This window comes from Microchirus variegatus (assembly GCF_963457635.1).
Source record: "Microchirus variegatus genome assembly, chromosome: 4".
NCBI classification, from domain to species: Eukaryota; Metazoa; Chordata; class Actinopteri; order Pleuronectiformes; family Soleidae; genus Microchirus; species Microchirus variegatus.
Window position 1 is genome coordinate 6,253,230 of NC_139805.1, and position 13,636 is coordinate 6,266,865.

Sequence of the window (13,636 nt, forward strand, 5' to 3'; positions counted from 1 at the left end):
TAACAAGATGCCCACGCATAAAACTGGATGCACTTGTCTTATATACAGACAGTGCTGTATGATTACAGATATCATGTTCTAACATCTAGAAACATGAGGGATTACAGGTTCACAATTAGCCAATCTCCTAAAGGGTTGAAGGCCAAGTGTGTTACATTTAGAATGGTTTATTGGCAGAAACTGAATATACTTGTTTCATGTTTCTACAACAGTCTGAACAGGCAAACATGTGCGTTTAACCCTTTGAAGCAGTTTACTAAGCAAAACAGAGACAGATCTGGTGTGTGAAGGCCACATTAGTTCAGTGACTTGGGGAAATAAAGGGGTGCGTGGAGGATTCCTTTCTGTTTGTGACAATCTGCACTCTCGCCATTTGCGTTTCCATTACAGTTTTTTCTAACTAAGTAAAAACGGTAGTTCTAAAATTTCGATAAAGTACGATTGCTACTTGCAGGAGTGTTCCCATTAAAGAGCATTTTGCGTATGAGCCGGCATTCTAAACTCGCACGATCACATTTTTCTTGCAAGAGTCCATTTTGAGGAAGCTTTTTGCGTTTCCATGGTTTTGAAACAGTGATCTATGATCGTTTTCTACAGAAGACGAAGGCGGTGGCGGACCCTCATACTGCACCACCTTGTCTGAAGTAAACTTTAGAGATATTGACACATATTTTTTTTAATTTAGGTGTTTTTTCCATTATGTTTTTCATACCATATTTAGTTCTTGTGCATTTCTAAGTGTAATGGAAACACAACCATAACCAGTTGTTATGCACTGGACCTTTAAGTGCGTGTCGCTGTCTGATCACTCAAGCCCATGCTTCTTGGATGGCAAAACTTTCATTATGGGAATGTATTTGCACTGCAAAAAACTGTGTCACTGAGTTTTTGTTCTGTACCTAAAAAAAAAATCTGGTACAGAACAACAGCTGCAGCACCAGGCAGAGTTGCTTGTCAGCAAACAACATGAGGCTGCAGCAGCTGATCTCCTCTTCTCTCTTACATTATAGTATCAGTCAGTGCAAAAGTGAGAACATTGTTGTGTAAATAAAGACATAATGTTGCAACCAAATTCTGACTGATACAGTAGTCAAAGCAGATGGACACGAGCCATAACTCTATCTGTGATGTCACGAGTAAGCTGGTGAAATCCAACACTAGCAGCTGGAGTGGTGTGTGTGTGTGTGTGTGTGTGTGTGTGTGTTGGGGTGAATACGGTTCCCCTTGCATCAGTGCAAGTCAAGGCACATAGCAGAAACCATCGCCTGGAGGTAAAGACGCGCAGAGAAAGAAAGAGAGAGAGAGAGAGCGAGAGAACGAGAGGGGGGGCAGAGTTGGATCTGCTGCTGTGTGAGAGATCAGACTGAGACATCTCTGATTCTGTCTCACTGAACAGTCTCTGCTAACTCTGCTAACAGCTCTGAAAGCCAATTTCGCTCTGTGCAAACTGTTGCGCGCCACTTTGGATAGAGATAAGTGCGATCACTGCGCCTCGCAGAGCGCGAATCTGATCTGATTCTTCTTTCTTTTTTCTTTTTTTTTGGCTCTGGTTTGAACGAGTGAGAGAGATCTCTCCTCCTGGACTGCAGTACGATGAGGAAATTCTGAGGTGGCACTACTCTCCTTTTTACGCGTCCTTTGGCTGCTGATACCGAAAAAGGTTTAGCCCATGAACAGGTATCCCTCTTGAGCGTGATTCTGTTTTCACCCAGATCTCTGCTGCCTGGACAAATGCATACAAATGCATTTAGGAGCTCAACGGACAAGGAGTGGACACGTTTCCGCGGCAGCAACGTAAGTATGCAGATTTTCGAGCAATTGTGTGTGTGTGTGTGTGTGTGTGTGTGTGCGCGCATCTGCGCCGTCGACACTGTCTCTCCAGAACATGTTAACATGGCAGCTGCAGGACTTATTTCTGCTCTGGCTCTTTGGCGTCTTTCCCTGACAGGGGCGCCAGTTGACTAAACATAGTTCCTGCAAATACAAGTTCTTGTCATCAAAACCCTGACTGATACTCCACAGTGTTTAATAATACACTCTTTTCATTCTGCCAATAACAACACATTGACACTTTAATATAGTACTTATTTTCCCCCCAAATGTATTAACTTCTTGTTAATCTTGTTTACTTTTTTAGTCTTTACATGTGCACCATAGTCAGTCCAGCTTGAACATACAATGGATACATGTTATTGAATGTGTTTTGTCATGGTAAATGTAGCCAGTCTTGGCATTGACCTCTCCATGAGAACATGCACTTTGGAATCTTCCACATGATAATGTGAACACCTTATGTCCCACTGCTGAACCCTCCTCCTCCTCCTCCTCCTCCTCTTCTTCTTCCCTTCATTTGTCCTTCACTCACATAGCTATGTTAAGCCGGGATATAAACACTGATGTTTGCAGAAAGAGGATGGATGAATGATGGTTGTCCTGGGAGCAGTTTATTTACAGTGTGTTTTTTTTTTTCTGTTGTGATATATGACGACACAAAGTGAGACCGGTGGTCAGTGGCTCGGGATTTAAACGGATAAATCTGTCAGTGTGTTTGCACTTTTAAACGGAGAATCTACGGAGAGTGCCTTTAAACCTAAACATTCCTCATGGAAGTGTGTAGTGTTGACATCCAGCGTGCAGGTTTTGTTGTCCTGTTACATTCATCTGTGACTGTGGAGCTGCAGATAATCTGCCTCCTTCCATTGACTCAGGGAAACACAGGAAACAGTATATTGAGCGCCATCGCAAGTGTGGCTCACTCCGATATCCTTTGCACATAGTGTGATGTGAGAAGGAGCTGAGCTTACAAAGCTGTCTGTTGTTGTTCTTCGTTTGCTCAGCGCAAAAAACAAAGTGGACCCAAAAATCCAGAGAGGTCCTTTTTATTTTGTCCTTGAGAGTGAGAACGAGAGCCTTATGGTGAGAAACAAGTGTGGCCTCCCTTGAGTTCACTGAGAGAGGGTCAGTGTGTGAATGCATCAGTGGTTAACTTTGCTCCTGAGCTGCAGACAATCACCCACTGTTGCAGACGTCGCCGCTTCACCTCTGCCATCGGCTGCCGACAAAAACTCTCAAACGACTCACACACACTGCACTGACTTGTGGGAGTGTGTGCCGTGTGTTTTTGTGTCCTCAGCTCCGGCCGGCAATCCCAAATGAGTTTTTCAGGAAGTGAATCTGGGAAACACTTGCGCGCTGGAGCAGTGGGTCTATTAGAGGGCGAATGACTCATGAAGCGGCTAATGGGATGAAATGATTCATATCTCAGAAGAGCTGCGAGAATCAAAGCTAAAAAGTTCATGGAGAAGTCGCCGGGGGCTGTCTTACATCTGCTGCACACCAGCGACTGTTTTTTTTTTTTATTATTAACACGTCTGATCCAAGCGATGTGCCGTGTCGTCGTGCAGATCGCTCGCACTCTGCTTCGATACATGTTGTTGTAAATATAATCCTGCTGATGTTGCGGACACATGGTTTGATTGTAACTGTAAATATCAACAGACTGAGAAGCAAACAGCCGATGATTAACGGTCATGAAGTCGAGCTCACTGCAACACGTGCTGCTACCGACGCTGACTGACCTCAATATGATGATACAACATTTAAAACGCACTTGACTGGACCACCACTCTGTGTGTGTCTGAATACACATGGGAACGTCTTCTATGTTACACGTCAGTACTCTCTAACTCTAAGAGACAAACGAAGCACAGATATTGCTATGACAACACAGAACCGCCGCATTTAATCACTATAATAACTCTAATATGGCGTTCAGCTTTTGTTTTCCATTGACTTCTGTGAACCAAAATTTGCAATTCATCACGTTTTTTTAAAAAGTCCTTCTTGACCGCGACAGGTGATTGATTCTATTTGGTCAAAGTGCAAGCAAATAAAATATAACGATTAGATCATATTAAACTTAGTGTCTCGCCGTGCGGTGAGTTATGAGTCTTTGTCGCTGCTGCTTCTCCCATCGCCTCATGGCAAGGAATGTGAATATAATTCACTGTAAGTGAGTAAGACTTTATTTACGAGGCACTCAAAGACACGTACAGAGTTACAAATGCGTAACAAGCAATGTTACTCCACAGAACTGGCCCTTTAAGTCCCAGTGGTGATATTATTGAGAGAAACAGTTTTCTAAAGGTTCACCTTGTTTGCTCAACTCTTTTTTCTCCACAACTGTGGACTGCTGTAGCAGTTTTGGCCTGTCTGTGTGTGTCTGTCTGTCCATCAGTCACAGTGAGCTTATTTAACCCTTCCTAACATCTGCAAGGTCCACCTGCAACAAGGAAAAGGGCAAACTAATAAAGCCCAGTGGAAGTTTACTCACAGCCCTTTGTCTGCTCTCTGTCCCGTGGACTAAGTCAATCTTTACTCTGGTCTCTGTGACCTCTTGACTCCCACTTTGGTGAATCGAGTGAGCTGGAAAAACAGAAACCATGCTCGGCTCTTGATTCAGAGAGAACAAGCATTGGTACATGCTGACTGACACAATGACTTTTAAATTGATATGTTAATTTATAGTTGTTGTGGTCTTGGGGTTGTTTGGAAAATTTTTTTTCCAGGTTTTGATTGATAAGGAACTGGAGCAAATGAGGAGCAAATTAGCAACGATTTTTTCACTGGTGGCCATTTTGGACTCCCGTAATTTAGCGTGATACAGGTGCTAAAGCTGAAACAAAGCGAGTATGAGCAGATACTGGCCATGGATCAGTTACTTGTTAATGCACTGGAATGCTGCGGTTGAGATGGAGAAGTGAATCATACAGGAATAGAACACTTAATTATCCAGCAACTGAGATGTTTTTTCCTGAGAGTAGAGTGTGTGAGATGCTGAGTAGGGATGAGAGATGATAGTTCTAATTTTTTGGATACCGACTTTATCTCTAACTCTTTGATGCTGAATGTTTTTCGATTCCAGCTCCCGACAGCACTGTGTCATCAGCGTACGTACGTGTTGGGAGTCATGGCCTCCCTTCTGTTTTGAATTCCACCCCATTTAAAACTTGGCCTAGGCTGAGCCACGGTTTTGCCAAAGGGGCTTATAACAGTGGTGGTTAGGCTCATTCTCCAAGGTCAAGCTCTATAAACCTCAATTTTCTCAAAAAATAACTCACTGTGTGCAGTACGACTACCTGTAGTTATGTTCTGAAGACTTTTGGGGGACAAGTCGAGTCAAGTTACGCCGATCCAACGTTACCGTCCAGTTTTCTGTGTGATTTTTTAAGCATCATGAATTGTGCATTTATTTTATTTGTATAATCTCCATGGCAGATTAGAAGCTGTTCTTGCTTGTTACCGAGGGATTAGGTGAGTGTCCTGCCAAATTACACTTGCAAAGCAGTATAATGTGAATGTCACTGCTCACAATCGTATACCCTCTGGCAGAAATCATTGATAAATGAAATAAAACGATTGCCCTTTCTTTATGAGGACGGTTAAAGACACAACCTAAGTGAGTTTGCTCCTGTTTGCCAAACCAAATTGAGCACTTTGCCTCTCAGCCTTTTTCCTGACTTGAATGAGCCATTGTTAGGGATCCAAGCTAATTTTGACGGTAGAAATGCAAGATCTGTTACAGCTGGAGTGATTCATTGCAGAGGGGAGTTTTAAATCGTGATTATTTATAGTCCTGACAGGACACCCCCTCCCCACATATTGGTATTTCCCTCCGTCAACAGAGCAGTGTTTGGGGAGCTTTGTCTTTCTTTCAGCAGTCTTTTCCATTAACTGCTTGGCCTGAGAAGCACGTCGTGGTGCGCTGTCACTCCAGAGAGAGATTAACTCTGAGATCGGTATAGAAACGGTTGATCTACAGGTTTTCCATAGAGTTTGCCTCATTTTTTGTTTGTTTGCCAACAAAACAACAGGCTAATGGTTATATTCAAATTGTCTTACACTGTGACAGAAGGATGGCAAATGTCGAGGTTTAGGAGGTGGTGGAAAATCCCCACCACTTGTTCTCCTGACGTCACCGTGGATGTGCTGATGCTGAAACTGAGCCTCAGGAAGCCTGAAATAGCCCTGAACGAGGAGAACGTGTGACAAAGAACCTGTCTGAATCAGCGTCAGATGGCCCCACTTGTCACTCAAGAAGGGAATGTTAAGTGTTATATTTAGTTTTCTTTTCTTTTTTTTCGGGGTCTACTTTTAAACCTTTGCCAGCTTTTAAGAATAACCAGCTATTCACTGGCCTTATAAATGCCAATGTTATCGTCTCTCAACAGATGAATGATAGTATTCACATCCCCCCCCCCCCCCCCCATTCCTTCCTTTCTCCATGTCTTTTTTTCATGCTCTGGGGATATTCCGGCATTCTCTGCCGTGGAATGTCGCACCAGTTTCTCGATGGGGAACAGGTGACAGACACACAGCTCATGATACTTTCTGCTCCCGTGCTCTCTGCTCCTCAGTCTCCATTTCTTTGCTCAAGTCAAGACCATATTTTTTTCAGGGCTAACTGTCTTGTCTAAGCACACAAATTCCAGTAGCGTCTTTGTCGAAGTTGATCTGATTTTCACGAAATCCACAAAACAGAGACGCCCTCGAGGCTATAATGCTTTTCATAGCGATCGTACTCACGTAACGATCCCCTAAGGTTCAGAGTGAGACAGCAGCCTGATTGACGGCACTGTTTTTGGGTGATCTTACGTAACGTACATACTGAGAGAGCGAGAAATCTGTCTCCGTGTGTCTTTGGCACATGTCCCCGCACTCGGCGATGAAAAATCAGCACAACTGAACCCCGTGATTATGTTAGCAGCTGTTATTTGGAAGACGCCTGTCAGCGTGATTGATTTGATCTTAATGTACAGAATATGCTTTGAATCTGTAGATGATATAAATATGTCATATGACTTTATTTATTTTATTTATGCACAATATAAAAACTATGTCAAAATTTTCAAGGAAAAAATATAACTCCAAAGTAAGCCAACTGTAAATCTAAAACGGTTGTTGTTTTGATATATGAGCCTTGTGTTTCTGTGATGGATATTATTCACCAACAACACTGCTACGTTTTCTGTCTTACAGCTAGAGACACTTCTCAATACCAATAAATCCAATTTATGTTGCTTGTAATTGCTATTATATACATGGGATACCACCAACAGAGTGGTGCGACTATAATTAAATATGATGGATGACATAACTACATACATTTGAGAGACACATGACCAGAGACTTAAACATGTGGGATCTGATTTATATTTGGTCCCTTTAAGATGTTTTGGCTCCTTACTTTTACTTTTTTTTTTTTTTTTTTAATACCTCCTATCCATAAAATCTAGAAATTTTGTTTATGTTACCTCCCATAATACTGACAAGGAGAGGACACTATACATAGAGCAGACGTGATTGACATGTGGATACACTTAATAGAAAGTTCACTTTGCCATTTCTCTCTTGGGTTCCTTTAATATTTTGTGACCTTAAAAAATATTGTATGTCTGACACTGTGTTGTTATGCTGTAGTTTTATGGTGAGCAGTGCCATCTAGAGGTGGGGTCAATTAGGGTCAAAGTTCGACACATAGGGATGTTTATCTTATTGCGTGACTTTTGAAATAATACAAAAGAAACCAAAGTATTTTATATTGACATAATCATGTGTGTGTATATTACACAGTGCCATTTGAAACTATAGGTTAAGAAGATCATTATCGCACATTTGTAAATAAGGCTGGTTAATAACTCTTTTGAATAGGCTTTCATAATAATTTACGTTTACACCTTGGAAGAATTCATCTTAAAATGAGGACATGACAGTAAATCCTGCACTCCGCTCCCTCCCAACCCCCTTTTTTAGTCATAGCTTTGAACAGCATAAAAATGTCACTAACTAAAGAAGACTTTGAGACAAAATTCATGGTCTGGAAATAATTAAAATGACACAAAAAATAAATGTTGCCTGCAGGACTTTTTATTGCATTTACTGATATAAAAATGTCAAAGTTGAATGCCCTCATAAACACAGGGATTGGGTTGCTTTTTAAGGGGCTCCAGTGTTTTTCTTTTCTTTGTTTTTCTTTTACTTGATTTGACTACTGGTTTCAACTCACTATGGACAAAGGTCTCAAGTATGTATATTTTGGATGACATTTTCTGGGAATGTTGGTTATGGCCCAATCAAGAAATGACTAGAGTTTGGTGGTAATCCAGATTCAGGAGCAATTGTTACCTTGAGAGATAGAAACGTGTGTTGCCACTGTTGGAAACTGAGTGACATTTTCAAAGATTGAATGTCCCATAATATGCAAAATCAACTCTTTAATCATTTAAATCCTTATATTTGGGACTCTGGAGGCCCTACCAGTCGGCAAAGTGTGAACAAAGATAACTCACTCATGTTTATGTGGTCCTCCTTAGTCTAAGTAAAACGAAAAGTTTTCTTGGCTCCACGGTGCAGCACAGAGTTCTACACAAAATGTCCAGCCTCAGAGGATTTATCTGTCCAGTGGATACATGTTATATATGACGGCAATGTGCCTGCTGGAGCCTGCAAATGATCACTTTTCCAAATGCTAACTGCTGTTAGCACTAGGGGTGTCACGGTATGAAAATTGAACCTCACGGTTATTGTGAACAAAATTATCGCGGTTTTCGGTATTATCGCGGTGTTTTTTAAAAAGTGTGTGAATATGTTCAGAAAGCATTGATAGTCCTAAAAGCTATGCATTTTTAATATGCTGGCGGTGGGCGCTGCAGCTGTACTATCATGTTAACATTATTGACACAGTATTGTGGGTCTTAAAACCATAAACTTTGTGTTTGAATTAAGGTTGTTTTATCGCTGTGAATCGCTCCTAGTTTGGGTGTTGCGATCTCACTGTTAGCATTTTAAGCTAGCGATCTTTATGCTAACGTGTTAGCAGACTTCATCGTCACAAACACAACAAACAGATGGATTATTCAGCGGCTGGAATAGAGCAGGACACACACAGTAGTTGTCTGAGATGATGACGTGACGCCAGCACCGCGATATACTGTTATGGGTGAGTTTTCATATACGTATATGTCCTGAGGGCTGTCGTCTCCTCCTCCGGCCATGATTCCAGCTACGATAAAGTTTGAACATCAGGTTGTAGGCTACAGAGTGCGCCTGCGCGGCAACTTCAGCAGACGGAGACGCTGGAAAGGCTCACGGTGCCAACACCGCGGGCGCGGTTATTCACCAAGATAATAATTTTTTTTGAAATGAAGACGGTAATTATTATCGTCAAAAATTTTATCGCGGTTTACCGTTACACCGTTAACCGTGACATCCCTAGTTAGCACCTAGTAGCCTCTGTGGCTGATGTCATTTCCTTGTTTTGGCAGCGTGATTGAACTGCTGTGGTGCTTCATCCTTATGGTATTTTGACCAATGCATGTCACAGACATGTTCATTAGGACAGGGAACTGGTTTAACTCGGAGAAATAGGGTATAATATGACCCATTCCTAAAACGTGGGTTAATCTCCAATAATTACCAGGGAAATGTCTAAAATCTCATAATTTAACAGAGGAGTCTGGTGTATTTAGTGACAGCACTGACGATGGTGATCGCGGCATCACAAACCCTGCCGCTGTCTTTCAGTCCAAGTGACTGTGTCAGGCGGAGTCTGCGCCATGGCAATTAATTATGAGCTCAGTTGTCTTTGATTGGTTTCCACTTGTGGCAAAGGCTACATGTTTATATAAGGTGTGATTGCTGACATTGGATGTCTGAGCAAGACTGCATATGGTGGTTAATGATCTGTAATTTTTTAAGAGCTTGAGCAACAACCAGGAATTTTCTGTTGAAACAACAAATCTGGGCACTGAACATCATTCCTAACATTGTGCCAGTATGTCCACCATGAGAATTTGTCCATGTCAGCAAATGTTTTGCAAAAAACCACTTAAAGGTCGTTCTGTGAGTCAGTTTCGTAGAAAGAGCATTTGTGACTCACTTAATTGTTTCCAAATAATGAAGGATTTTTTGTCTCAAATGCATTTTTTGGTTTACAGCATTTAATGATGTTTAGAAGTCATGACCACAAAAAAGGAAAATCCCAGCACATGATTAGCAAGAGAAGTGTCACAAGTGCCTCTTAAAATTGAACTTTGCAAGTTGTAAACAGTTCCCAAAGCCTGTTTAGAGAGTTACAGCCTCATTTCATCTGGAGATCATGATTATGATCTATTTTCCATTTTGCTTTTGTAAAAAAAAAAAGGGAAAAAAAGGCACAAATCTCAATTGTGAGACTTCATTCAGTAAAAGGAGAGACAGAGAAACCACAGTCAGTGGTTTTTCTCAATTTATTTCTTTTAAATAAATGCCTGAGATTGTGTTTTGGTTGACTTTGGATTAATTGGAGGGATCTGAAAACTCCACTTTTTCTAATTCTAATTGTTTTTTAAACTGTTCAGTACTCATAGGTGAGCTGTGACATAACAGTGTTAAAAGAGGAAATATCTTTTTTTGGTAAATGAACTTTGAAGTTTAATGGATTATTTCCATGGTTGTGAAGTTTAGCTTTTTATTAAAAATGCTTTAAATACACACCTATTTATACTGCAGGCCACAACTTTCTGACTCGTGCTGGCAATCACAACAATCCAACCACTTATTTTGCCGTTATGACTTCCCACTATTGCTAGCCTGTTGTGTAGCATAACTAACCTTTAACTGTAGAGAACTGTAGAGTCTTCAGTGTGACTCAGCCTTTTTTTTTGATGTTACTGACAATGAGCCCGATAGTTTATAATGTATGGTTTTTGTTTTCTGATAGATGCAAATAAGTCAGCTGTAGGGGCTGATAGGCAGGCGGAGACCATTCTCTTTGGGGACATTTTGACATTATAATATCTCTTTTGCAGCTATTGCGTGATTAAATTAAGCACCTAAGGTGACCATATTCGTCATTAATGTTGTAATGTTGCACACTGCCAAGAGCTAATTTCTCATTGGCCCATGTCTTGAAGTTATATCGTAATTGGCTTTTACTTCTACAATCGCAATTAACTGCCAATGAATCATCACCTCCAGTCTAATTTTCTATAGATCTGTGGTTTCCGCTCTAACCTGCTTATTCTTCCCTGAGACTCCTGCTAATGTCACCAGTGAAAGGCTGAAAGAGCCAAGTTGTTGTCAGCGTTTTCTTTCCTCGACTTACCACAACTTGTAACTGGTAGAAAAAAACCCTCAACAAGAGACCAGTGTTTTTTTTTTTTTTATGTAGAACTGTCAGTGTTTGACTTGAGTGTTGGCTCGCCCATGTGCGGTGACTTCATACACTCCCTGTGCAATCAGTATGCTCTCCTTTAACATACCGTCTCCTTGAACAGTTGTTTCATACACTACAGTGAAAACCACATGGAAAGTGTTGACATGATGAAGAACAGTTTCTTGTAGTTCCCTCAATGCAAGAAGGACCAGAGCTGGATTTCAACCTCAGTTCCTCTCTGTGGTCACTTATCGCGTCTCTTTGATTTTTGCATTTGGGAGTTCTGCTTTTCATCCCATACTGTGACATACAGGGTGACTTTTTTTTTTAAAGTCATACAATGTAAATGTTTATATTTTCAGTTGCCCTGTCAATGGACTGGTAGCCTATCACTAAAATGGAATTACTAACATATGCTAGCAGGTCAGCAGGTCTTCGTGACCATTTCTACATGCCTAAATGAGTTGTTGCTATGTGATTAGATATTTGTGTTAACAAGCTCAACTGCGCCGCAAAATTTTGGAACAGAATTGTTACTAATGGCTACAGCGTGGTTAGTGATTTGATCATCTACCGTGCCAACTTTCTTAAATGTGTGTTTGTCTGCTCCTCTAGGTGGAACCTTCTCCTGCTCCTGTCAGTATGCTCAGCAGTGCTCTCTGGAGAAGAAGACTACCGAGCTCAAGGTAATTGACAGGACCCCAAATGCATCAATTCACATTACTATAGAGATTACTGTAGAGATTTTGGGCCCACGGTTGGTGTAGTGGTTAGCACTCTCGCCTTTGCAGCAAGAAGGCCCGAGTTCCTCGGTTTAAACCCAGGAACCTTTGTTCGAGCCCCAGTTGGAACAAGAGCCTTTCCGCAAGGAGTTTGCATGTTCTCCCTGTGTATGAGTGGGTTTTCTCCGGGTTCTCCGGCTTCCTCCCACAGTTTGAAAAAACATGCGATGAATGTATGTATCTATGAATGATGGTGGTGGTCGGAGGGGCCGTTTGGCGCACATTTGCAGCCGCGCTTCCATCAGTCTGCTCCAGAGCAGCTGTTGCTACACGTAGTGAGACCAGTGAGAATGTGTTAGTCAATAATGGCTCATTTCTAAAGCGCTTTGGGTGTCTAGAAAAGCGCTTTAGAAATGTAATTATTATTATGATTATGATTATGATTATTAATAATCATAATCATAATCATAATAATAATAATAATTACTCCTAGTACTCTACATGGAAGCATTTCCCTGTTGAAGACATATCTTTCTTTGTTATTGTGTATAATAACACATATCTAATTGTAGTTCACCTACCAAAGTCAGTACACCAACTTATCAATGGTGATATCAACCAGGTGTAAAATTATCCACATTAAATGCAGTTTCTTTTCTTGGTATTTGTCTCATTTATTTTCTTGGCAGCATATTTTTTTGTCTCATCATCTCCAAGTTGATGATTTCTGAAAAAAAGATCCTTAGAGGTGACCAGATATTGAACTTTGGAAGAAGAGCATTGGTGTCAGACTTATTTTTTTATTTATTTATTATTATATATAGTTTACATGGTGCATTGGCCTGTAATGCAATGATTTATCTTTTTGCAGTACAAGATCCAAACAGCACACAGCGCCAGGTTTTTATTGCTTTAAAATTTACACAGGAGCAAGTAAAGGTACAACTGGCTACAAAGGGACACTTATTTTGATTTAAACCCCTCTACCTCGACGTGTCTGCTCTTGCTCTTGAGGCCTCAGTACGTATAAGCTGCAAAAATAGCCTCTCAACCATTGCTGTCATTACCCACCTTTTTTTTTTTCCCTCTGACTGCTCTCACCTCTGGCTCATCAGAGAACACTCCAGCTGTACCACATGCAAACGTGATGTGAAGTACATGCTAAGAGTGTCACCCCAGGGAAAGAACACCAATCAGTCAGAAAAAGAAGTAAATATCAGACAAATTCTCAGCCTCCTGTGGGCAGACGTTGTGACTAAGGTGATACTCAATTTGCAAAGGTGAGGAGTTATTTTTCTCCCAGTCTCTGTAGCCTTTAGGGTGTGGTGGAAAGACTGATGTACCAGGTTTTGAGGAGGAGCAGAGAAATAAAGTGCCAAGATGTATGTAACGTAGGAAACACTGTGCCACATGTTTTGGAGATCGTGCCAATCTGCTACCGGCAGAGCAAAGAGAATACAGATAAGTACACGAGAACCCCAGGGGGCATGACAAGTCAGTGCAATGTAGTTTCATCATTGTCTTTTGATGGTTGAAGGGTAACCACATAGTGCTCCGGATGTGACTTCCTTGAAAGAACTTGCCTGCATTTGGTAGGAAAGAATGCTGTCAAAGCAATTTAAAGAGAACTTAATTATTAAGTGTTGAATCAACACGGTGAACCGTCTGAAACTCCAGAGACGGTGCTTTTTGAGTGACATATAGATAGACCACTGTCAGA

The 13,636-nt window shown here is 41.2% G+C and overlaps 1 protein-coding gene across 1 annotated transcript in view; it reads left to right on the forward strand.

Moving 5' to 3' along the window:
- The first annotated feature begins 1,284 nt into the window (after positions 1 to 1,284).
- The window catches only part of col24a1 (collagen type XXIV alpha 1 chain), a 95,407-nt gene continuing 83,055 nt past the window's right edge, over positions 1,285 to 13,636 (forward strand). The window contains exons 1-2 of the mRNA XM_083888137.1: positions 1,285 to 1,794; positions 11,810 to 11,880. Coding sequence (XP_083744263.1) covers positions 1,742 to 1,794; positions 11,810 to 11,880 — 124 coding nt within the window. The 5' untranslated portion in view covers positions 1,285 to 1,741. The remainder of the gene's footprint in view (positions 1,795 to 11,809; positions 11,881 to 13,636) is intronic.